This window comes from Gymnoscopelus microlampas, assembly GCF_963454915.1.
Source record: "Gymnoscopelus microlampas genome assembly, chromosome: 1".
Taxonomy (NCBI): domain Eukaryota; kingdom Metazoa; phylum Chordata; class Actinopteri; order Myctophiformes; family Myctophidae; genus Gymnoscopelus; species Gymnoscopelus microlampas.
Genome location: NC_139962.1, coordinates 42,795,376 through 42,821,260, shown reverse-complemented (window position 1 = coordinate 42,821,260; position 25,885 = coordinate 42,795,376). Strand labels below are relative to the sequence as shown.

General features: G+C 41.4%; 2 protein-coding genes across 3 annotated transcripts in view; both read right to left on the bottom strand.

Annotated features, from left to right (window-relative positions):
* Nucleotides 1-1,073: 1,073 nt before the first annotated feature.
* Nucleotides 1,074-1,979, bottom strand: mc1r (melanocortin 1 receptor; the record flags this gene model as incomplete). Its single annotated transcript, XM_084058740.1, has 1 exon — nucleotides 1,074-1,979. The coding sequence occupies one exon, from the start codon at nucleotides 1,977-1,979 to the stop codon at nucleotides 1,074-1,076; it is 906 nt and encodes a 301-aa protein (XP_083914866.1).
* A 5,120-nt stretch (nucleotides 1,980-7,099) lies between these two features.
* Nucleotides 7,100-25,885, bottom strand: part of tcf25 (TCF25 ribosome quality control complex subunit) — a 29,779-nt gene continuing 10,993 nt past the window's right edge. The window contains exons 12-19 of one of the 2 annotated variants that reach the window (XR_014601471.1): nucleotides 25,254-25,413; nucleotides 25,036-25,123; nucleotides 24,651-24,809; nucleotides 23,348-23,438; nucleotides 21,458-21,537; nucleotides 20,734-20,809; nucleotides 9,695-10,370; nucleotides 7,100-9,440 (exon numbers count right to left, since the gene is read on the bottom strand). Coding sequence is in view for 1 of the 2 variants with exons in the window: in XM_084066933.1 (XP_083923059.1) it covers nucleotides 10,194-10,370; nucleotides 20,734-20,809; nucleotides 21,458-21,537; nucleotides 23,348-23,438; nucleotides 24,651-24,809; nucleotides 25,036-25,123; nucleotides 25,254-25,413 (831 nt within the window). In the remaining variant the exon portion in view is untranslated. Of the gene's footprint in view, nucleotides 9,441-9,466; nucleotides 10,371-20,733; nucleotides 20,810-21,457; nucleotides 21,538-23,347; nucleotides 23,439-24,650; nucleotides 24,810-25,035; nucleotides 25,124-25,253; nucleotides 25,414-25,885 lie in introns of those variants that run through there. The other variant, XM_084066933.1, reaches the window with a different exon arrangement.

Here is a 25,885-nt window from a genome sequence, read left to right as displayed (position 1 = left end):
TTTAGGAATTATGCTGGCAAAATACATCCGCTGTAAATGTTTTCCATTGAATGCTAACAATGTACCTCATTGTTCATTAGTGATTAGACATGGATTGAAAAAAGTAAAATGGAATGTGCCCAGTTCTCCCCAAATATTGCCCAGTTCTCCCCAAATAGAACCCAGTTCTCCCAAAATAGTGCACTTGAAAAACAAAAGCAAAATCTAGGACCAGTTCTATCAAGTGCCCAGTTCTCAAAAAATAAAGAAACATGATGTTAACTTATGACACATAAAAGTCTGCCTCTTGTCAAACCATCAGGTTTCTTGATTCATCCATTGAAATCCAAAGGTTTTCCATAACGTACAAACTGCGACTGAAGTAAAAAATATAAAACATTTCTCGACCACAACTTCTTCAACATTGCATACATAGCTACACTATAGGCATATCTTAGGCTATATTGCAGACTTGTTAGACAACCAGGTGGACTAATGTCCATGTTGTTGCCTCCTATTTCCAGCATTGGGTTTACATTAGCATTTGCTCGTGTGCTCCCTGAAACCTCATTCAGCATGTCCTCCCCATTATGAGGACATGCTTGAGAGAGTGACAATTACAATTTATGGGCCGCTGAACTATTTGTTGCTAATATATATGCAACATTGTGAGTAGTACCGCAGTTCATGTATGTGCACCACTATGCACAGTAGCCTAATTTGATATAGGCCTACTGTATTTCACCTCAACGTTAAAATGATTTTATTTGACATCAAAGCGACTGGGTTATGTATAGCCTAATAAAACGGCATGTTACATGGAAATTGACCAGTGATGCAGAATGTCACGCATGAACCATATACGCCGTCATTCATCACATTTTAACACTCCAGTATGTGACACAATGTTGATACATTCAGGAAGAGGAGATAGCAGTGTTTAACACTTCAAATGGCCATACTTCGCTGACCATGGCTCTTATCAGCACAACTTAGGACTGGGTTTGAAGGCCGCGTAATGTCCTGAAAATCTAGTTCTTTGAAATAGTCCTATTGGGCTATTTGCTGTGTTCTTCCTGAATGTGCACAATAGGTCACATGCCAAAGCACCAAGAGCAGAGAACCAGCTCCTTCAAGGTTTTACGCAGCTCACGACTCCGATAGGCATAAATGATAGGGTCAATCAGTGAATTACAGATAATAAGAATAAGGAAAAGGTTGAAGTTACTAAAGAAACACATGCAGAATGGACTCGTGGGGCAACTGAGGATAAGGATAAGGTGCAGGAAGAAAGGGCCCCAGCATATGACAAATACGCCGAGCAGGATGGTGAGTGTAATGGCACCTTTCATGCTTGTGGCCTGCCGGCGGCTCTTATGAAAGGCCACAATGCGTCGAGAGTGCAGGTGTGCTAGGATGAACATGTGCATGTAGAGGACAGCGGTGAATACTAGTGTGATGCAGAAAAATGTGACGAGGCACACAATGACGGCGTTTTCGGTGTGATAGACGACAAACAGAGTGCTGGAGGTGATGCTGGCCACCCACACCAGCACTATGATGGCCACAGCGCGCTGGGTGGTCATGATGCTGTGGTAACGCAGAGCGTAAAAGATGGTGATGTAGCGGTCCGCTGCAATGGTGCCCAGAAAGGAGAGTGATGACACCACAGAGCTGCAGATCATGACATCAATGACATTATCCAGGTGTTGGAGCATGCCTGGGTGTTCATCCATCAGGCCATGGTCATTAAGAAGCATAAATATAGTTTCCACCACATTGCTGACACTGACCAGCATGTCAGACACGGCCAGGCAGCAGATAAAGTAGTACATAGGTGAATGCAGGTTGCGGTTCTTAATGATGGCCAGCACCACCAGGATGTTCCCCACCAGGCTGATGAGGCCCAGGGTCAGGAAAAGCTCTTGTGGGATGCGGATCTGGAGGCAGTCCGTAATATTCTGCTCCCCGGCGGTGCTGTTTGTCCCATTCTCCACCATATACATGACCATGGGATATGGGTTTAGCTCCATGTGGTACATGATGGGATTATGCTTGGTTCTGTTGCCCATGGCCAAATGTGGAGACTCCCCGGTTCCTTGAGCGTATGAAACAATGGCCTGACTTGGAGCCCTCCCTGCACAGTGATAAACTGAATGAGAGGAAAGAAAACATGTTTTCTATGAGGTTTACTGTAGACTGAGTGAAACCTTTGGATTGAGTGCTGCTAAAATGAACTTGTCACACAACACCCGTCCTTGGTTCTGGTGACTCATCCTGCCCTCCTAATACGCGAGGGGGCCGTGTTTTTTCGATAACTTTTTTCATTTATTTTTAATATTTTTTTGGGAAAATGAAAAAAACTAAATACATTAAAAAAATTCAATAAAATAAATGAAAAAAGTAATCAAAAAAACACGGCCCCTCACGTATTAGGAGGGCAGGGTGAGTCAGCAGAACCAAGGACGGGTGTTTTTGATGAATCTAACATGTTAAAAATGGAGTTTGAAGTTATAATGGGTTTGTATAGGAAGGGGGCGTGTCTGATAAAATGAATATAAAATATCTAAATACTAAATCAAGCAACTTAAAAACGGTCTGGGGGGCTCACAAAAGCCTGAGTAGACGATAAAATGACCAAACGTTTTTTTGAAAGTGAAATATCCCTTTAATATTAAAATAACTTTAACCACTGCACAGATATTTCTTCATTCAAGACTCAAGACTATATCATGTTAAATGGTCCTAAAATAATAACATAGGCCAGTAGTTCTCAAAGTGGATTCTATAGGGACTCTCTGGGTTCCTTTAGGACAGTGGTTCTTAGTGGGGTCCTGGGACTCTAAGGGTTCCTTTATGGGGTTCTAATGGACCCCTACAAGTCTGTAACTCTGACAGTATACAAACTGTCAGAGTTAAGGGGGGGTCCTTCAAATTTAAAAGTTTGAGAACCACTGCTTTAGGGGGTTCTCCATTGACCCTTACAAGTATGTAACTCTAACAGGTCAATTTAGTTCCATTTGTATACGGTCAGAGTTAATGGAAGACCTTCACATTTAAGGTTTGAGAACCACTGACGTAGCTACTTAGCAGTCTGGATTGTTTTGCCTACCTGTTAACCTGCGAGTGTCCTTCAGTGTCTATCTGCAGAGAGGGAAGGTCCCGATCTGGGCAAGCAGATCATTTCGTTTTTCGTCATCATCAGATAATTCCTCGTAGAATAAATTGTCTGATATTTTTTCGAATCTTGAAAGGCAATTGGCTTATGCCATCCATCCATAAATCTGCAAGAAATGGAGGGCTATACCTGCTGTCTGCGGTTCAGCGGTAACAACCGCTGGAAACATGCAATCAAAATGTGAGAAGAGCTTTTCCACTTTCCAACAAAGACAGTAAGCGTGCCCTTATGATCTGATGGGCTTTATTAGGACTCCTCCTCTCATCTCATACAAACTCCAACCGCATGATTCACACTCAACTGCAGCGTATGATACCAGCAGTGGTGGAAAAAGTAAAAATGTTACTTAAGTAAAAGTATCGATACTGCAATGTGGTATTTACTCTCTCAAATACTCTTTTACGAGTAAAAGTCCGGAATACTAAATTTACTTGAGTAAATCAAAATGTACTTAATGTAGCCTACCAAAAGGTAGAAAGTAGGCTATATGCTACTCATTGTGCAGAATGTCCCGTTTCACAACGTATAACATGTATAAAAGTCTTTTGAAAATAGCAGATCTGCAAGCTCACAATGCACAATGGTGGCATTGGAGGCATTGTGAGCTTGTAGATCGGCTATTTTCAAATGGCCGAAATGTTTAGCCTCTAGGGCTGAAGCTGAAGTGGTTAATGTAATTTTGTCAATCAAAATCTACAAAGTAACTAGTAGAAGTAAAATAATTGAAAATGGTAAATACTGAAGAAAGTAAAAAATACCTCGAAATGTCACTTACAAATGTTAAGTAGGCCTACAGTACTTGAGTACATGCACTAAGTTAGGCTACTTTACACCACTGGCACTGGACACCAGCTTGGAAAAGTTGAGAAAGGATTTGTCAGGATCTGTCTCTTTGTGTTTTATGTTGTATTGTTCCCTGTTCTCCTTGTAGGCCTACTGTTATTTGTAGTGTTGTTTCACCTGTGTCTAGTTAGTCTTTGTGTTTTTAAGCCACCCTGTGTTCAGTGTTCCCTTGTTCGATTATAGATGTTGTCCTTTGTGGAATGTCATGCCCTTGTTCGTCATAGTTTGTTGCCAGTCTGATCTTGAGTTTGTTAATAAATGTTCTGAGTGTCAGTACTGCCTCGTGTTCTGCATTTGGGTCCTACCAATACCTATTCGTGACAGTATAATCGAACCACGATGGACCCAGCAGAACAAAGACTTTTCACAGAAAAGGTAGAGAAGTTTGACCATGCTGTATCTTGCCTCACCGCCGCTCCTTCCAGTCAGCGGGCTGAGCTTCATGAGTGTGTTAAGACCCAGCAGTTGTGGTTAAAGGAGAGACCTTGGGTCAGCCATTTTGTCCCTCATCTGAACATTGTCCAGGAGAGGCTAAGGACCTATCTCCAGGCCAGCTCTGTCTCCCCTGCTTCCCAGCCTGCTCGTCCTGTCAGAATCGGGATCATGAGCCTGCAGCCTGCCTGTCCCACTCCGGGTCCAGATCAGAATCCATACGTCGGCACCAGCCTGGCTCTGGGAGGCCCTCGTCGGGCTGGCACCAGGAACGTTGCCTTGGGTCGTGTTGCCACTTCTACTAGTACCCAGTCGAGGCCTCGTAAGAGGTCTGGTCGCTGCCGCTCCCGTCGCCACCGACGCACCCCACCACCCAGCGATACTGAGTCGCCCCCACCCAGTGATACTGAGTCGCCAACACCCAGCGATATTGAGTCACCCCCGTCCTGCGATACTGAGTCGCCCCCGTCCAGCGATGACGACATGCCGCCACCGCCCAGCATCTCTCTGCACCGCACCACCCTGGCCAGCACCCCTCTGCCCAACACGCCGCCGCCCGGCACCCCTCTGCGCCGCACCCCTCTGCCCGGCACGCCGCCGCCTGGCGCGCCTCTGCCCGGCACCCCTCTGCCCAGCATGCCGCCGCCCAGCACCCCTCTGCCCAGCACTCCTCTGCCCAGCACCCCTCTGCCCAGCACCCCTCTGCCCAGCACCCCTCTGCCCAGCACCCCTCTGCCCAGCACTCCTCTGCCCAGCACTCCTCTGCCCAGCACCCCTCTGCCCAGCACCCCTCTGCCCAGCACCCCTCTGCCCAGCACCCCTCTGCCCAGCACCCCTCTGCCCAGCACTCCTCTGCCCAGCACGCCGCTGCCCAGCACCAGTCCTTTGGCCCCTCTACCTGTCTATCTGTCCGCCTGTCTTCCAGTTTGTATGTCTGCATGTCTGTCTGCTAATCTGTTTGTGCGTCTGTCTACTCCCCAGTCCTCTAATGTCCCTTCTATCCTGTTTAGCCACCTGTTATGTCAGACTGCCTGTTTGTCCGCTTGTCTGTCTGTCTGTCAGTTAGTAAGTTTGTCTTTGGGTTTGTCTCAGTTTGTGCCTGTCTGTTTGTCTGTGTGCTTGTCTGCGTGTCTTCCCACCTGCCTTTCTGTGTGATTCTGGTTGTATGTTTTCCGCGTTCCTCTGTCTCTGTCAGTGTTTTCTCGTTTCTCTGCCCGTTTCTGTGTTGCCCTGGCCTAAGCCCAGTCCAGCGTGTTTCCGCCCTGCCCTGTCTAGTTCCTTGCCTTGCCCTGCCAGTCCAGTGTTTATAGTTCTTTGCCCAAGTTTTTCCCTCCGTCCGACCCCTCCAGCCACTCTGTGATCTGTCTCTTTGTGTTTTATGTTGTATTGTTCCCTGTTCTCCTTGTACTGTTATTTTGTAGTGTTGTTTCACCTGTGTCTAGTAACTCTAGTTAGTTTTTGTGTATTTAAGCCGCCCTGTGTTCAGTGTTCCCTTGTTCAATGATAGATGTTGTCATGGAATGTCATGCCCTTGTTCGTCATAGTTTGTTGCCAGTCTGATCTTGAGTTTGTTAATAAATGTTCTGAGTGTCAGTACTGCCTCGTGTTCTGCATTTGGGTCCTACCAATACCTATTTGTGACAGGATTAGCCTACATCAAATCAATGAAAAATATAATAGCCTAATAATAATATCATCATAATAATAATAATAGGCTTATAATAATAATACTAATAGGCTAATAACAATAATAATACCCTATAATAATAATAATAATAATAACCTACACACAAAATTACCAATGACTAAAACTATTCATCATAAGACTTTAAAGTCCTTCGAGACATGCAGGCTATCATTTCTACCTTTGTTTTTTGTTTTTATTACAACCTTTGATTTTTGGGGGAAACAACCCAATTATTTTGTATAGACAGTGGTTCCCAAACTCTTTAGCTCAAGACCCAAAAGAGAAATGAAATGTCTCCCCGTGACCCAAACTAGTGAAACTATGGCAACGTGTGTGCTTGTAGATCAGCTATTTTCACTACAAGCATTATTTTTCTAATTTATGGAATTTCTTTGATTTGTATTTTTTACTTATTTTTTTTATTTATGACATTATTTTTGAAAAATCATAATAATCATAATTAAAAACAAAATGTAGGAGACAACAAATAAAATAATTTTAATTTACTTGTGACCCATAAAAATGTGTCCGCGACCCACACATGGGTCCCGACCCACTGCTTGGGAAACAGTGGACTAGGCTACAGACGGCGCTCTGGGCGCGTTATTTCATTTCAAATGACACTAGACGCATAGACCTATATATCTCTTAGCACTTTATACTCCATCATGCCACAGTAGATCTGTTTATTTAAAAAAAAGAAAATAAAGTCGCCTAGCTAAATGGCCCACATTCTGATCCTTGTTATCTGATAGGAGCTACAGTATCTGACACATAGCTCCAAAATCACATTTCCAGAATGCCTATTGCGTCAGAATCAACTTTGAGTCATAATTCTAGAGTGGTCGTAAGATCTAAGAATGTTTCAATTCAAATTAATTATCTTAAGTTTCTTGACCTGCGGGTGCACACACACACACACACACACACACACACACACACACACATTTTTAATAAGATTGCATTTATTATAATCACAAACAACACATCCTCATGGTAAAATGGACAGCATAAAAAGCAGAAGGCGTCTATATTGCAGGTTTTGTTATATGGTCAATAAAGTGGGGTTGATTGTGATGAGGTCACCACGGTGATGGTTTGGAAAATGCAAATGCTAAAACCAGATTTTGTTGTGGAGCATTTTATAACATTGACGTTTTTCTGTGTGTAGGCTACTATTCTCAATTACTGTATATTTAAAGTGGGCATATTATAGAACTTTGAAGAACATGATTTACTGAGACTTTTTCTCTTCAACATGTTAAGTATTCTTCCTCAGAAATACACGTTTATACTTTTTTCTGTTGAAAATATGTTACACACCATGTTAATCTCGACTTCATCTGTTCAAGGACTCAAGGTCATACACAAATTAAAGTCAGTTGGAAGAAGAGGTGTCTGTGACTCCAAAAGAAGATCTTTTCAGCTGAACAAAGCATAAACACTAAAATAAAACACTAAATAACCTGCACTTGTAAAACATGTGAGAGTTACAAGGTTGTTGATCTGAGAAAAAAACAGAAACAAATGAATTATAGATAAATCCAGGATAAAGAGGATGCTATCCATTCTTAGAATGTTTCCTCTTGGAGTGGGTGTGGTTCAATATTCAAGAACTTATATGGAGTTTTTTTTTTAAATAATAATAATCTGACTCAGGGTTATACTAAGCTACAATGTGATGATTAAAACCAAGCCTGATCTGTTTGATTTAGATGCACAATGACCTAGTTTTTGGAGTTTATGTGCATGTACATTTCCAAAGAACTGAGGGCAATTTCCAAGCAGTGACAGGCCACTGCTAGGGCAAGCACATCAAAGAACCTCTTATCCACAAACAGAGCTCAGTCTGTGATATTGATATGATGATGAACCATAGCTCCAGGTAAACTTTGAACAAGGACCTCATTTGGTAATCGACAACAGTTGTACTATACCCCAGAACAGTGCACCATCATGTGGCTCCTTAAGTAATAGCGGAAGGGTGAGGTGTGGGGTTATGTATGGAGATGTTTTGCTCCATGTCTCCTGACTTCATGTAGTCTGTGGGATCAAGAACAGCTTTAGATATTGTGGTTTTGCTCCCCCCACAAACAAGTTGGCATTTTGTCAGATCCATTGACAAACATTTAGATCAGTATCATGGGACATCTTCTACATTGTGCCAGATGAAAACCCTGTAGCGATATTCTGTCAAAATGCCCATAAAGGTCTTACTTGAACTGCAAGAGTAAATAAATTGAACATTTTCATAATTTGTTGACAAGTGTTTGGCTTTTTTGTGGGTTAGTGTGAACCAGCTGTTGCCCAATATAAAAAAATGCAATGTTGGAGGCCAATAAAAGCAATGGGACACCATCAAGCCACATAGAGGCTAGTTCAGCATTTTCCAGTAAACTGGAGTGAATAAAACGTGTATAATGTATAAAATGTTAATCTAACTGAAACTTAAATAAGAAAACCATTGCCTTATAAGGCCAGAGTGGGAGTTAGAATTTGTCATTATGTATAACAGAACCAAGTCGATTGAATAAATGTTGCCATTTGCCTTGGTATAATACTTTTGAAATTCAACTGACAGCCAAAGAATAGAGATTTTAGCCTGATACAGGGAAAATTTGTCCTTTAACATTTATTTCTGCACTTAAGAGAACATGTCTTTGGGAGAATGAATTACACAAGTATTATATTGTAGACATACTGTACTGTTGCTGGTGTACTCCAAAATGACTGGTCTGAAATGTTGAATCACGGCTGTTCCAGGTGGCTCAGTTATGGAAACATTTCACTACAAGAGAAATAAAATGGAGGCATTTGCAAAACACATGGTGTACCAATATTTACTGATTAAAGGTCTTCCATCTTGCGGTGGCAACGAATCAAACTAAAGGAAAGCCTCTATGCCACAATCATACAGTATGCATTAATGGATTAATTCAAATTTGAATTACCCTGCTGAAAATGTATCCCAACTTATTTCAGTCCACAGCAGTGGCTATATGAAGCTGTAGTGATAGTAGCCCTATAATAAAATAATCAACAAGACAACAATGTTTTGAATTGTTGCTTGTGTGTTTCAAAGGAGAGCAGGCATTGACCATCAGAACAAATCCTTCCTTTATAACAGGCATTTTTGTGATCATGTGTTATGTATCAAGTATTACATTTGTGATTAACAATTTTCCTTGAATGTGAAATTCCACTTAATTTTGGATTTCACTTATGTTGTTTATGACAGTAAATAGAATATATTTATCTCTTCAGATGAACTTTCAATTAGTAAATAAATAATTAAACATTAAAGTTACTGGTGTTCATTTACTGACAGAATTATTTCAGATTTTTAGCAGTTTATTGCCAAATATTTTTTAATTGAAAAAAAAAAAAGTACTCAGGAGCCGAGATACAGAATTATTAAGTTTTAAGTTAACAAGGAAGTGGATAGGAGTCTAGATCTTCGAAAAATCATATCTCCTTGGTCTTTGGGTCAAATAAAAAATAAAAAAAATCAAGTGGCAATCAAGTGATGGATTTGAAAAACGAGTTAACTTGTTTTTGGCAATCAATGTGTTAACTTTGGAATAAGGTTCTTTGTGGCTACAAACATTGACTGCACTGTCCTTAAACATAGAAATCACAAATATGAAGACTAAAATAACTAGCATCAATCATAAAACTTCTAAGGCTGTTGCCAAAACAAAACAAGGCTACTGCCAATCCATAATACCAAGTAATCCATTTCCCACGAGTTATGGACTTGAAAAAAAACTGTTTATTCGATTTACTCAATGCTTTCACATATCTCCTGCTATCTCCTTTTACTGCAGATCAGTGGTTCTCAAACTTTGTTTTAATTTCAAGGACCTCATAACTCTTAGAGTGTACAAATGGAACCGAATGGACCCATTTGTACACTCTCAGAGTTACAGACCTGCAAGGGTACATTTAGAACCCCCTCAAGGAACTCCGAGAAGTCAAGGAACACATTGAGAACCACTGCTGTAGATTCTATTCCTCTTCATCCATGGCGCCCACTCCCCTCATTCCACCACGTTCGGTCATCTTGCTGCAGTCTCAGTCCCACTCCCCGTCCTCCGCCTGCTCCCCGTCAGGGTTGTCGTCTCTTGGTGGCTCGGGAATGCGGATGTTGGCCAGCATGTCCCTCATTGCCTCCATCAGACGATTGACTTCCTGATTCAGCTCCCGCCCTGCACGTGCAACTTCCATGTCATCCTCCCGATTCGGTCCATCCTAAACCGAAAATCAATACAGATGTCAATACACCTACAGTACAAATTCCCTGCATCTAGGTGTTTGGTGTGTTAAGGCATGGGCTGCACAACGCGATTTGAACCTGGGTCTCCTGCCAAGTGCTTTTGCTGGATTTTTTTTTTACTACCGAGCTTATAGAGCCTGCCTGCTTGCTCTCGAAAGAAACTGAATTTTGACCTTTAGGTTGTGTCAAACCAGAAACAGGATTGTGTCAAAGGTCATGTCCAACCTAGTCACAGGATCCAAATGTCTCAATAGAAGAGCAGGGAGAACAAATACAACCACCCCAATTGTATTAACATACTCATCATACAGATTGGACAAAATAAAAAATCATTCACTAAAACAAACGATATAATAGAGTTTTAAGTTATAGTATGCAGTCCCAGAGTGACTCTTGAAACCTGACAAAGGTAGACAAAACTACCACTGTGATTTGATTATTTGACCACGTTTAGTAGCTAGAACAACTGTATGAACTTGATCATATGACATATGCAATGATGCTGTGTAGAGCACTATCTCTTGCATTTTTGTTTATGCAAGACTTATGCAAGACTGAGACACAAAGACAAATAAAAAAAACACACCAACGCCAGCATCAGGCCTTATTTATCAACACTATATTTACCTTCTTTTGCATGCATACAAGGTTAAGAGTCTAAAAGCCCTGCTAGTGCCCTCAGGAGGTCATGCGGATGCTTACACCAAACCGGACCAATGTGGTTTGAACCCAACCAAGATTGCCATCCTTAGAGCCCTCGCTCTCACTCTACACTCTTACTAGTGGGATTAAAAATAAATAAATAAAATAAAGAGGCAAAATATAAATTAATATTAATGCCAGAACCTATTCACTCACTGAATGGTTAACACAGGGTTATCTTTAAAATCAAGGGTGCGAGCACGACTCCAACTCGTTTCAACAATATGAACTTTCTTACCGGCTGCACGGTCTGGGAAAGTAACTTTACAATAAATCTCTGTAAGAGAATACCAGCACTCACGGAACTTCATCAGCGTTGACAACGCTGATGAAGGCTTGACGCCGAAACGCGTACGCTGCTGTCTGCTCTGCAGCATACCATGCCTACTTAATATATATATATATAAATAAAAGTGCCTTAAAAAGGACTGTTCCGTGAGTGCTGGTATTATCTTACCGAGATTTATTGTAAAGTTAACACAGGGTTAACAACAACACAATTAACAAATTGAATTAAAGTACCATAATTAAAAAGCATATATTATCTCAGATTATATAAAATGATGATTTGGGCAGCATTCCCAACAGGAGAAACAGGAATGTGTACACACAGTACTATATATTTTATAGCCATTTCAAGCATTGTCAGGTGTGTACAGTAGCCTTCTGCCTGCAGTGCGTGAGAGCGAGCATGGTGCTGTTAAAGGAGCAGTTCTCCCAAAAAATTACATATTTTCTATCAATTACACACCCCATTAAAGGTCCTTACACACCGGGGCGATTTTTTTGTGCGAATAATGCGTTTTTTTTAAAAACCTTATAAAGTCAATGACTCCGTACGTGGAGCGAAAAAGCGAAAAAGCGAAGCGAAAAAGCGTCTTTTAATTATTCGGAACGAGTCCGAACTTTGCGTATATTCGCCGGTGTGTAACAACCTTAAGCCTTGAATTTATGTTTTTGTAGCATTCCTTTTTTTTACATTTATTTTTTTAGGGCTTTTATGCCTTTATTGATAGGATAGTAGTCTGACAAGAAATGGGGAGAGAGATGGGGAGTGACATGCAGCAAAGGCCGTTGGGGTCGGGACTCGAACCCGCGACGCACTGTCAAGCTATTTTAGAGCCCAGGTGCCTATAGCGCAGCGGTCCAGGCCTTTTTTGTCACATTCCAAGCCAATAATTCGATGACTGGCTCCTATTGGAGACTCCGCCGGTCATCAAATTATTGGCTTAGGAATTCCTACAAAAACAAAAAAATCCCCATGAATTCAAGGCTTCATGGGGTGTGTAATTGATAGAAAATTAGTAATTATTCGGGTGAACTACTCCTTTAATGGCTATAATCAGAAGCCTGATGGTCTACAAACGTACAGAAATATTTTGTTGTAAATATGATGTTAGGCATTTTACTCAAAGAATAAAACAATTTTAAGTAGAAGCGGCGTTAGCGTAATGACTTCCTGTATGTTTTCAACCACACGTACATTCTGAGAAGAAAGTCGGATAAAAGATGAATCCCACTGTGGTTGTAGAAGCGTTTGTATGTACTGAACACTTAACAATACAATCTGATCATATGCACGTTTTGTGTGCTCCCTGCACAAAGCAGATTACACGAATTTAGCAGACGCTATACACATTTAGCAGACGTTCTTATCCAGAGTGGTAAATGGTCAAGTAAATACAGTGCAAAGAAAGAAAATTAGTGCTACAAAGTAACAAGGATATGGTAAACGGATACAGGTAAAAGTTAAACCTAGCATCTGTCTAAACCAGCGTTTCCCAGCCGCCGTTCCACGGCCCTTTAGTGTGCCGTCTGAGATGTTCTGGTGTTCCGTGTAAAATCTCGAATGAAAAAAATAAAAATAATAATCTATTACCCCCCCAAAATAAATTTCAACTGCCCCTAGCGGCCTAACGTTAAGGCCGACGGAAATGGCAGTGGATGTGTTGGATGCAGCTCAAAGTGAACTTATACTCTGTATTTAGTTTGTCGCCGTCCGACCTTCCTAACCCGTGTTATCAAAGAAAAGCGGGCGACAGCGGCGAGCGAAAATCGGCGAAAGTGGCCGTTTTCAAAATGTTTTGGCCCATTATCTCTGGAACAGAAGGTCCAATCTGCTCAGTTCAAAGCTTGTTGGATGCGTGACTGAGGACATTATGAGACCTTTTTGTTTTTGGTGGGTTTTTGGGCCTAAAAGTATGGACATTTTTCGGATGTGTGTGTGTGTGTCTATGTCTATACACACACACACACACACACACACACACACACACACATACATCCTCCACCTGTTGGTGAACCTGACGTTACAGCAATTCATCCATACAACAGTTGTTTCCTTTATGTGGGCCAGGGAGCCAGATTAACATGTAGGATACAGTAATGTGACTGCCACTGCTCTGCAAAAATGTGATGTAAATTGAAATTCACTATAGCCGCTTAGCCTGCTTATGCCCTTCAAATAGTGGCGAGTGGTGGGAATTCGAAATTTAATTTGTACCTGCACTTGAATTGTTGGGCCTACATGCCAATTCTTCTAATCATTTTAGTTCATTAGTTGAAGTGGGTCCGTGGTGCTGAACTCTTAACTCTCAAATGATTTGAATTTGTGTGAGAGAAAAGTGCAGTAGCCGAGGCTTGTAAGACCCGCAGTTACGGGCATGTGTTTGCAATGTAACGTCAAGCTTTGATGGATTATTATATGACACCGGGGGTGGGGGCCCGATTGTGCGCTCTGCCCCCCCCCCCCGGCCCGGTTTTGACTTGTGCATACAGTACATCTGCAGAGTACAACTAGCATCTGTTGAAAGTAGGCAAAAAGAAGTGATACAAATAATAAGGAGTGCTAGGAGTTGAGGTAGGAGGTCTGAAGAGGTGAATTTTCAGACTACAACAGAAAGAGTGAGTCTTGAGGTCCTGACGACATGCAGGTGACAGGAGTCAGAGGAAGATGCAGAAAACAGAACCAGATGGAAACTGATGATCCGCTGTGGCAACCCCGATGGGAATTAGCCGAAAGAAAAAGAAGAACAAGTCTGCAGTCCTGACTGAGCGGTGTCATCCCACAACTTGGGAGCCAGGAGGGTAAAACGTCTATGACACTTGTAGCATTGGCAAGGGTGTTGTAGGAAAGGGAGGGCATACATCCTGCATTAGCTGATCTGAGTGAGCGGGAAGGGGTGTATGCAGTGGTGTGTTCTAGAATTTTTTGCAGGGTATACTATGATTATTCCCTGCCTCCCACACGCACGGCATGCGCGCGTCTATAATTAATTAACGTAAACATTTTGCACGCGCGCGAAGGGCCCACAAAAACATTGAATGTAAAAATTAAGCGCGCGTGTGTAGCCCACACGCAATATGCTTATATACGCAAGATGCGTCTACGCAAGAGGCATCAGATGGGGTGAGAGGACGCTTACAAGCCGGGGCTGCAGCGAAACTCTTAAACAGATCGCTTTAAAAGAACTGCTTCTTTTTTGGCGGTGGTCGTAGTCCCATCTTCGTTTCCAAGAGTGGGAGCAGACTGAACTAAAACCAACATTTCATTGCCTTCATGCTGTGCTATTATGCGCATACGCCAATACACTGCCTGATTAGAGTACTTCATTAGTATTCGCGTCGTTGAGTTAATGTGTGAATTCCGTCGCAGCCATACTACTCAAGAACAATAGCTACACACATGATAAGCCATCAACAGAGTTAGCCCACATTCTTGCTGCCTCCCAGCCACTCCTGGGCTAACCTGGCGTCACCAGTCTTTCCACCTCGGAGGAAACTCCTGGGCAGTAGTAGCGTATCAGACCGTATCAACGTATCAGATACGCTGTTTTGAACAGTTTTTGAAGGTATACGGTGGCGAGCCCTCGCTCTCACAGGGCATACTACGTATACAGCGTACCACGGTAGAACACATCACTGGGTGTATGGGTGAACCATGTCCTGAAGGTAAAGAGCTGTCATGCCATTGATCGCCTTGTAGGTCATCACTAGTGTTGTGAATTGGACACCGGCAGCAAACGGAAGCTAGTGAAGGGAAAAATAAGGGAGGAGATGAGAGAGGATTAGGGTGGTTGAAGACCAGGCACCCTGCTGCATTCTGGATCAGTTTTAGGGGTTTGAGTGATCATCTCTGCAGACTAGCAAGCAGGGAGTTGCAATAGTCAAGCTTGGAGATGACTGAGGCTTGGCTAAGGAACTAGTGACTCCTTGGCGAGGAATGGTCTGCTGATCATCAGGATGTTGTACAGTGCAAACCTAAAGTATCAAGTGATCGCTGCAATGTGTGCTGCAATTTGTGCCTTGAAGGAAAGCAGACTATACGGGACCACTTCCATTTTCTTGGGAGTTGGAACAGGAGTCACCAGTGTGCTGTCGATGAAAATGGTAAAACCCTGCAAGGGAAAAGACTCCAGGGAAGAAGAGAAGCTCACTCTTAAAGAGAGTCATAAGAAAAGCTAAGATTGTCTGAAATCCACTAGTCAGGGTCGCCACTTATTTTTTTACCAATGGAATTCCAAAACATTTCCATAACTTTCGGCCAAATTTCCATGACTGTATTTCTGCATTTATAAGTCACAAGTGATATGTTATATGATAATGGAGAAATTGGCAATAATGTGTCTATCTAAATGTACACATATTCTTGTGTAGTCTAAATCCCTAAATCATGAATATGCCTGTAAAAGTGTTTTATGTTGCTAGGTAATACATAGATCCAATGAAACCTTTTAGTTTTTAGTTTCATTCACTGGATAATAACAATAAGTTAATTGTCTCCGCCAGGCCGAAAGGCATGGCGAGAGAGTATGTTTTACCCCCTGTCCGTCCGTCCTGTCCGTCCGTTAGGAGCTAATCTTTGGCACCGTTGGCCCGGCCGCTGCGAAACTGTGCACGCATACTGCCTGGATGCCAATTCAGAACCTCTGGCCCAAATTTTTCAGATTGGCCTGTAATAGCGCCACCAGCAGGTCTAATTTAGCGAAACAAATGTTTTTAACAAAATGCCTCATATCATGAATGCAGTGTCCGATAGTCGTGAAAGGCCTAAGAAGAAATGGCACCCTTTTCACGTTGGCCTATTATAGCACCACCAGTAGGCCACAATAGCCTACCTGACCTGGCGGAGACCTGTGCTCCGAGGAGCACTTTTTCTAGTTTGAACCTCCGTTTCAAATTACAGATGCAACACCGATAATAGTGCAGACAAGATTACTAGAATTCCTACCACTCACGATAAAAATAAACTTTACTTCAGCTTTTTGTAGTGGTTACTCATAACTCACTACAAAATTCAACCTGAGAAAATCACTAGTAATTGGTGTTAATGCTGCCATAAACCATTAAAATGAGTGTTGACCTGTGAAATTTGAGCCAACTTTATTCTTAAAGCAACTAGAATATATATATTCAGAGAAATGAGATAACGATAGCTTGAAAGTGAAACCAAAGGGTACATAACATCCTAGCCTTAACTACATCTTTGTTAACCTAATTCTATCTCTTCCTCTCCATAATTGGATAACAGGGAAAGACTAGGAGTGTCCTACATATGAAAGATGACCGTGGTTCATCTGGTTTAGATAAAAGTGCGTAGAGCCCCTGAGTGCCAAAAGGTCACCACCATTTGGCACTGAAAGTTATGGCATCAACTCTGCTCAAGCCTGAAAAAGTAAAGAGGCTTGAAGTACTATAGGTTGGATCTCTAAAATGTTCTTCAATAATTGTTGCGGCATTTGTTTCATAAGGCATTATAGACAGGAAAAGTAACACTGATATCACTATTAATAATTAATTAATTGATTGATACATCAATAGATCCACAATGTTTGAAAGATGACAACATGAAAACATTAAACATTAGCTGTTCATGCCATGTACTGTTTAAGACAGAGGTTGCACCGATAAAGCCTCAAGCATAAATTGTCAATTGATGGCTTAGAGGTCGTTGCCTACAGTAGCAGTAGTGTTAGGACAGCAAGATTTAACAAGAAAGACAGTATCCGTACTGATAAATGAGAAGAGTATTAGAAACAAATGAGCAATTAGTGAAAATGTTTGCTGTTATGATCTATTGGTTTACTATTCAACCACGCTGCTCCTAGCTAAAGGGGATTCTGCCTACAAAGAATTTGACTTAATTTATTATTTTCCCTTAATTTTCTAACCGCATAGAGTTGTGGTTTGAGATCACATCACTCCTACAGTCATGTTCGTCCTTCGCTTGCGAAGATGACCAATGACTTCACAATGTCTTGTGGGTGCGAAGATGGCTGATGAGGCCGATCCTCGCACGGAAAGTCCGGTTGCAGTGAGGGCATGTGATGGCTGGAGGATGGCTGGGTGAGAGGGAGGAACTTGCTCTGGTCTTGCGCCGCTTCAGTTCAGCTTCATGGATGTGCCGCTTTTCAGACTCTGCTACACCATGCTCGATTGCAGAGCGCGAGTTGAAGTGGTGTTGGGCATCGGCCTCCCAGGTCTCTGGATCCAGACCACAACTTTTGAGACTGGCCTTTAGGGTATCCTTATAGCGTTTCCACTGGCCGCTGCGCGAGCGCTTGCCATGGTGTAGTTCGCCGTACAGCAGCCTTTTTGGTAGGCGTTCATCTGACATGCGGCAGACATGGCCAGCCCATCTCAGCAGGGAGTGCTTGAGCATGGCATAGATGCTCTCCATTTCAGCAATGCTATGGCAACCATCATCAAGAGTGAAAGCGAGACGAACGTTAGCAAGACCGCAATAAAGTGGTCATGTTTTCATTCCATTGTGAACTTTGTACTTATTTGTCAAAGAATGTCTATGGTGCCTCTGGAATCGATACATACAGTAGCACTACAGGGGCTTCAACTTGGATAATTCACCATGAACACTGAAATGTATGAAGATCTATTGGCTACAAGTTTGGAGGAAATGAGGGTAATTAGCCATGTTAGGAAGAGTGCGGTGTTCTAAGGACGGTCTAATCCGTACGGGTTATTACGGTCTATTAGGTGCGGGTCGGGTCCCATTCCATTACCAGGGTCTATGGGTCTATTTATCATGGTGTAACATACAAGTGGATCTGAGAAGACCCGTGATCAGCGCTGATCAGGAGAGAAATGCATGAAGTGCCGTGTAACTTGCGTAATGATAAGGATAATTTAGGATCTGATTATACCAATGCAAAATAAGGGAGGAAAAGGTTGAGCTACACACCAGAGAGTTGCGTCAGAGTGGGGGAAAGGTGAAGATGGATCTACTGAAACTGTTATGCGCCTTTGTTTAAAAAAGACGGAATGAGTCCTTTTCAGAATAAATGTGCATTTAACAGTTCAATCCGTGACCAAAGGTTTTCTTCGTAAATTAATTTACATTCCATTTGAAGAACGTGATAGACCAATTTATCACCACAGGAACCCAAAACGGATTCATATAAATAACGCAGTCTACTGCAACCATTATTTTAATCATCCATTTAACATGCAGTTTAATTTCATTATCTTATAGGAGAGGAAAGGATTACTTGTAATTGTAAGGCTGCTACATAGCTGCTAGATTCCATTATGGAGTAGCCTATCACTGTCTTCTACGGTAAGAGCAGCCTTCTTAATAGCAATTGTAATTATTGGGTCCTTATAATACCTGACCTGTCTAGGATACCGGGTCTCTCCCCTCTGAAACATGCACAGGGTCGGTTATGTAACATCGCAGAACCAATCGGATCTTGAAACAAATTTCACAGGTTAAATTAGGGTCCGAGCCCGTCACAAACAAAAATGTCTGAACCAATTTGATCTCATAACGAATTTCACGGGTCCATTAGTGTTTGGGTTCATCAATTTGGACCCCTTGGCACTGACAGTATATTCTGTTAATATCTGCTTGGTACTCAGAGAAAACAGGGTAGTTATTGTTCGAGTGTGCCAGTTCACCGGCCTCAATGTTATGGGGAAACTAGATCATTTAGATTTAGTTTAGTTTGCTCAAATTGGAGGTCACTAAGGTTCCTGTTGAGTGCAGAAATAATGTCAGACCAAACATGATTAATGATGCAATGTACAGCCGTATGTCATCCTTCAACCAATGGTTGTCGAAGTGGTGTCCAGATAATAACGTGTACTTTATAAAGTTCAGTTTTAACCTGTGCCCCCCTCTTTTAGTGATGTATTTTTAACTAACCTTACTATATGCCTGTATGAGCCATGGGATATCTGAATTTCCCTTCTGGGGTTAATAAAGTATCTATCTACCTAGCCATCTACTTATGGTGCAAGGCTCATTTCTAGAAATATGAGTGAGTTTATTGACAAACCATGCTCATCATGACCATCCACAGTTGGGACCAGGAAGCAGAGTTGTAGCCTTAAAACACTTCACGTGCTTCCACCAGAAGAGCCATCGATCCAAACCCCCATAGAAACGGTTTGATTAAACTCAAACAGATGATGGGGACATCTGGGGGAGGGCTGTCAGCAGGTACCGTACAGGTGCTCGGGGGCTTTAACCACTTAAACCCCATACGTTGTTGAGCGGAGACGCTCAGGGCGCTATACTAGTGTCTTATGTCTCCACATTAAATATCTCTGCTGAAAATAGCCGTTCGACAAGCTCACAGCGCGACGCATTGTGAGCTTGTCGATCTGCTAATTTCTGTGAAGTTTTTCCCAGAATACAGATGGTGGGATTTAAGTGGTTAAGAAAGGAAGGGGCCAAACGCCCGAATGGCACTTTTTTATAGTTCCCCAACCAATAAGTCATACCAGGTATACAAGAGGCTACACCAACTATTTTACCCAAAGGGAACAGGCCAGAAAACTGAACAGAATTCCAGATAAAATGTCTCTGGAATCTGGATTCTGTTTATGGTTAGCATTAACATTTTTAATATATATTTGACATAAAATCTAGTTCATTAGTCTCAAGCACAGTGTCTGGGAAGGAGATGGCAAATTTCATGAATGGTGCCATTGTTGGGTTGCTCTATGAAATAGTTGTGGATGGTAAACAAGCTAACTGTAAGGTCATATGCTTTCAGCGCTTTGATATTCTTTGTCAGTCATCCCCTAAGGGAGACTCTTGGGGGTAAAATTCTCTGTCAATTGAATGTGTGTGTTCAGATTATTTCCTGTTTTTCTAATTTACTCTGATCTGTCACAACCAGGCTTTTGGCTGGGGCGATCTGTGGCTATGAGGGCTTAGTCATTGGAGAGGCTATGTTCATGTGTTACAGTCAATGGCAGGCATTAGGGTAGATATTATTAGATTTCAACCACATTCAGCCTGAGCCAGACGGTCTGCACAAATTTAAAGGATTTGCTTAACATCCCATGTCTTAGCAACTTTTCTAACATCTGCCTTTAGTGGTAATATTTCACCATACGTTGGCGCTGCCGTGAAAAGAAAGACAAACTCAGCACAAACCACAAAGGCAACACAAGTATGCAAAGTATGTGTATATTTCTATAACAGCAGTTTAGGAAAGAGAGTGAGTGAGTGTGTGTGTGTGTGTGTGTGTGTGTGTGTGTGTGTGTGTGTGTGTGTGTGTGTGTGTGTGTGTGTGTGTGTGTGTGCCTACTAGACCCTTTCTGCTTCATACCTTTACACTGGCACCTATTTATTCACTTATTTTGATGTAATTGTTCAACTGCTCTTACCTGCAGGTTGAAGTTGGGCAGCAAAGAACGAAAAAACAGCGACAGCGTGCTCTCATTGGAGGCTCCAACATGCTGCCTACTCACAAGCACAAGAAGACCACGCACACACACAGAAACACACACACAGACACAGTAAAGGCCTGAATATGATTTGCGCATGTGTGTAGCCACAAAGGTCAGGACAGCAGACGTGTATACTGTTCTACTATACATACGACAATTTGGTGGCTTACAGATGCACACATGCTCAAATTAAAATATTAAGATCCATAAACTTAATTCAATAAAGTAGCTCAGTAGGTTGCAATGGATCTCTGCTCAATCTCTTCTCAATTGAGCGTCAATTGTTTACTAGCGCATGTTCCTGCATAAAGTAAGCGCAGTCCCAAAATCTGGGAGGCACGTGATATCTGCGTCGACATGAGCTGTTGACAAAATGTACATTATGCGGATGCGGATCCTAGTGGACCGTTGCGGCTATATGGATATATGGATGTGGAAAGAATCATTTGACCTTAAGAGTATTATGGAACATGTTGAAAATGCTAATACTTACTAATACTACTTACTAAAATTGTACTTCCAAGTGTAAAAATAAGTGAATTTAGTTTACTCACTATAGCATTACATTTATTTATTTGTTTGTTAAGAACATTTTACAATAGTGATTGAAAAGATTGTACAATTCATTAATATGAGCTCAGATTTGTATGTTATGCCTTACCTCTCTGGCCGGGAATAAGACGTCATGGAGTCCAGTGGAGGAAGAGGGTCGAAGCCCATCACAGGCTGAGCTCTCACCTCCTAGGGGGAGAATGAATAAGCAAGCTTTTATGACCCCTAGAACCCTAGCGTCCCTATTCTGGGCATCTGTCATTCTGTGAAAATACGCATTGCGACAGACCCTTGTGAGCTTGTAGAAAAGCTATTTTCACTGAAGAGATTTGGTGTAGACTGGGAGAATGACAGCAATAACACATAGTCAGACACTGTATTTATCAATTGTGTAATACATAAATAACTAGTCCATACCCCGTGATGTGTGCAGTCAAAGTATTTGCAGACTTTAGGGTTATGTGCTATACAGAAGGAGCCCATATCATTTTTGGCCTCAAGGACCCCTTCCAATACCTTATTCATTACCAACCACCCACAATGTATGTCAAATTTGTAGTAAGGATGAAACATTTATCCATTATTAACTCATTCCCTGCCTAGAACAACTAAAACGACTTCTGTCCCGAAGCCATGCCTGCCTAGAACGACTAAAACGACTTTAAAAAGAAAAAAAAAATATATATATATATATATATATTATTATTTTTTTTATTTCACCCAAAGACCAAGGAGATATGATTTTTCGAGGATCTAGACTCCCATCCACTTCCTTGTTAACTTAAAACTTAAAAATGCTGTATCTCGGCTCCTGAGTACCGGTACTTTTTTTTTTCAATGAAAAATCTTGGCAGTGGGCAAACGCGGCCAGAAATAATTCTGGCAGTGAATGAGTTAACCAACAATGTATATACACTATATCATATTTTACTTTTTTGTTGCATAAACATTTAGATATTTCATATTGGTACGAGCAATGTGACTGCACCTCGTTGAGACTTTGATGAGACAGGGGTTATGACTTAGTGTCACATTAGCTCTGTCTATAATTACTGGTCTACCTTAAATCAGTCCACCTTAAGGCCAGGTTAGCTCATTTCATTAGCTTGTTAATTACTCAAGACAGATTCAGCAGCAAATTCAAAGGAAAAAATGGGTTCCCAGATTGTTAGCTTGTTAACTCTGTGACATTGTGTCTGTGGAAATATGTTGGGTTTTAACCACAAACAGAACCCATATATATCACCAAGGCAATTGGAAAGATTTGCAAGAGAAGTACTGGTCAAGGACACAGTAGGTGCACATTTAGTCTCTAACAAACAAAACTGTACACCCGTTCTCTCCGTCTCTTACAGTCCATTGAAATACATACGGACAAATTTCACTCAGATTGTTCACAATCAGTGTGCTGATGGCTTGATAAGAACCGTCATTGACTGTGAATAGACCAAGGTTTTTCATGTTGAATGAAACCATGCTCTGCCCCTCACGCAGCAAACAGTTGGTACACTGGTATGGTTCAGCCTGCAAACGTGGGACTACTATTCTCAGTTTTAATTGATCTGTGATTTAAAACTCCCACATTTTACTACATAAATGTACATTACGCAACATTCAACAGTATCACTAGCATAAAATAGCCTAGAAATATTGTCAGGAAATGTTGCAAATTAATGTTTTAAATAATGTCCTCAACACAAGTGTACTGTATGCCTGACAGAAGACGTTTTAAAAATGCAGTGTGTGAATTAAAAACAAGTTTTGTTTGACCATGACCGATGTACAGTGTGAGTACAGTTGTGGAGGTGTCTGTGTTTATGTAAGTACATAGTTACACAAACACTCATCAGCAATAATATAGCAGATAACAAAGTCCTAGTGACTCCCATTACTGACCTAGTGTTAACTAAAAATAGTAAATGGTGCATTTACTCGATCCAAAGAACACTAGTGCTAATGTGACATTCCATTTAGAGACAAAGAGGGTAGTGTCACCCACCAGAGGAAGAGAGGATGTGGCTTCTTTGATCTCAGAGAGGAGAACATGGCGATGTATGTTCCGTGGTGCACTCTGGTACCTCTGCTTTCTCCTATGACAATAACAGGGAGAAAACAAAACATGCTAAGGCTGACATCAAGAATGGGTGATCCATTCCACTCTTGATGAAGCATGAGAGGAAGACAGACATGGGAGGTGGGGAGAGGTTCCTGTCCAAAATTTCAAACAGTAACAAATATAAATGGAAATAAATGAAGAACCTTAACCACAAACAAATCAAATTAAAATAAGGATCATATTCTGCCCAAAGCATATTCTGCCCAAAGCATATACTGCAGTCTCTCATAGTCATGGGTAAAAATAAAATAAAAAGATATACAGATTCTTTCCAAGTTTTCATGGGTTCATGAGGTCAGGAGGAGTTCAATCATTTGTGATGCAAACTGCCCTTTATGATTATTCAACCTAATGAAAACGTGTTTACTAGTTTATAAAATGAGTGTGTTTGCTTACAAAACAATGCAAATGCTTCAACAGCAATACATTTCACATGTAATGATAAGGAAGGCTACGACAGCACAGATTGACTATTAATTGCCCAAAGATGTTTTGGGCTAGTGTGCCATGGTAATTTTACAAAAACTGTAAAATCGTTGGCTAACAAGGGTCATAGTCTTGCCGCACAATGCGACAGGCAGACTCAATCAAACTCTGTATGTTCTTTGATGTTATTCGTTTTTTGTTTTTTTTACTTCTTAAACTTTATGATCTGTTTATGTATTTTTGTTGTTTTTAAATACTAATACAATTCTAATAGTATGTAATTTAATTTAATGTAAATGCCGACGTTCTCTAAGCCCTCCTAGGGTTTCTTATCTCACCTGCACAACTACATTCTGTTATCTTTCCTAGGAAAGAAGTAGTATATTGTGTATATGATTATGATTCCTGTTGTGCAAATCATAAATTCAGATCTAGTTTGCATTGTTTATGGGATTGTTCCAAGATTCAAACCTGTAGGACTACAACTATAGCATGTTTTATTCAATATAGCTGCTGGCAGCTAAAAGAATGATATACTCCTGAATTGGACAAATCTCAACCGCAATTGACATTAAATAATAGATGGTTAGATGACAATCTATTTTGGAGGAAAAGATAGAGGTTCATGGAGTCTTATAAAATCATGGCATTCACTGACTCGGTATTCAAGGTTTAATGAAACGGTTAATGAAAGATGAAACAGCTGAACTACACAAAAACTGTGGAGCAGAGGAAGAGGGGCAGATTAGAGCAATCGTACTTGTTTTGGCAGTCCTCCACCAAGGGATCTTTGGTATCGACTCGACGCAACACCTCCTTGACACACTCCTCCAGCCAGAGTAGGACCCCTCCCTCTCTCCACAGGTCATAAGTCCTCCCTACATAAAGACCAATCAACTCTGACAGTGCTGGGGACTGCCTGGAGAAAGGGATGCAGAAGGGATAAAAAGCAGCATAGTTGGGCAAGGGGGCAGCGGGTGGGGGAAAACAAAAGTAAAAAAGGTAATTAAAAACTATTTATGTATTCATTGTTGTTAGTGACTGATTCTAATTAAATATTCTCTGCTGATACAAGCTAGCATGATTTCATGGAAATAGAAGCTGATTTATTAGGCTGACTGAAATAATGGCTGGTGATATTTTACCCCATCTGACTTTTTGGGCCAAAGAACTCATGCGACGATACTGCTGCATCTGGCTGCACAGCGCACTGATCCAATAGAGGCATCAATACTGCAAAAAACAAATACAGAACATACAAAACAGGTGAAGATTTCAGTTTATGTACAGGCATGATTAATACTGTACATGTTCGTCCATGTTTGTAGAAGTGTGTGTGTGTGTGTGTGCCTCTCTCTCTAACCTCCAGGGAACATGATAAGAGCCTTCTGTAGGAGTAGGTCAGCCTTGTGTCTTTGTCTCTCTCTCTCCTCTGGTGTTAGGTCTTCTTGCTGGCCGAGGTGGAAATGGCTCATTGCCACAGAGAATGCAAAGTTTGGCAACTGGGACAGATTTCTATGCTCCTGAGGCAAACAAAACAAACATATATGTACATCAGAAGCGAGGCCATGGATTGGCCTGGTCACCACTTGCCCAACCAAACTGACTGCTGGCCCAGACAATCAGAATGTATTCATTTACATTGTATTTCACTGATTTGCGTGGTTATGTGTTTAAACGTTTAATTTGTTCATATATACTTTTGTATGTGAAAAGAAAAAAACATCTCTAGATTATTTGATTTATCGAAAAAGTAATCAATAAAATAATAGATAAGAAGATAATCGATAGTTGCAGCCCTACTGTTAAATGTCAAACATGTCTGTTCAGAGGAACAATGTTTCTGTACACAAAAACTGCTCATAGCAAACTGTTGTCGACCAATAAACCTCACAACTGACTTTTATTATTATTGCAAAGGATGCAGTCAATTTCACACAATATCTTGGTGAATTACACTACATTTCTGTCCCTTCAATCAGCAGTTTCTTCCTT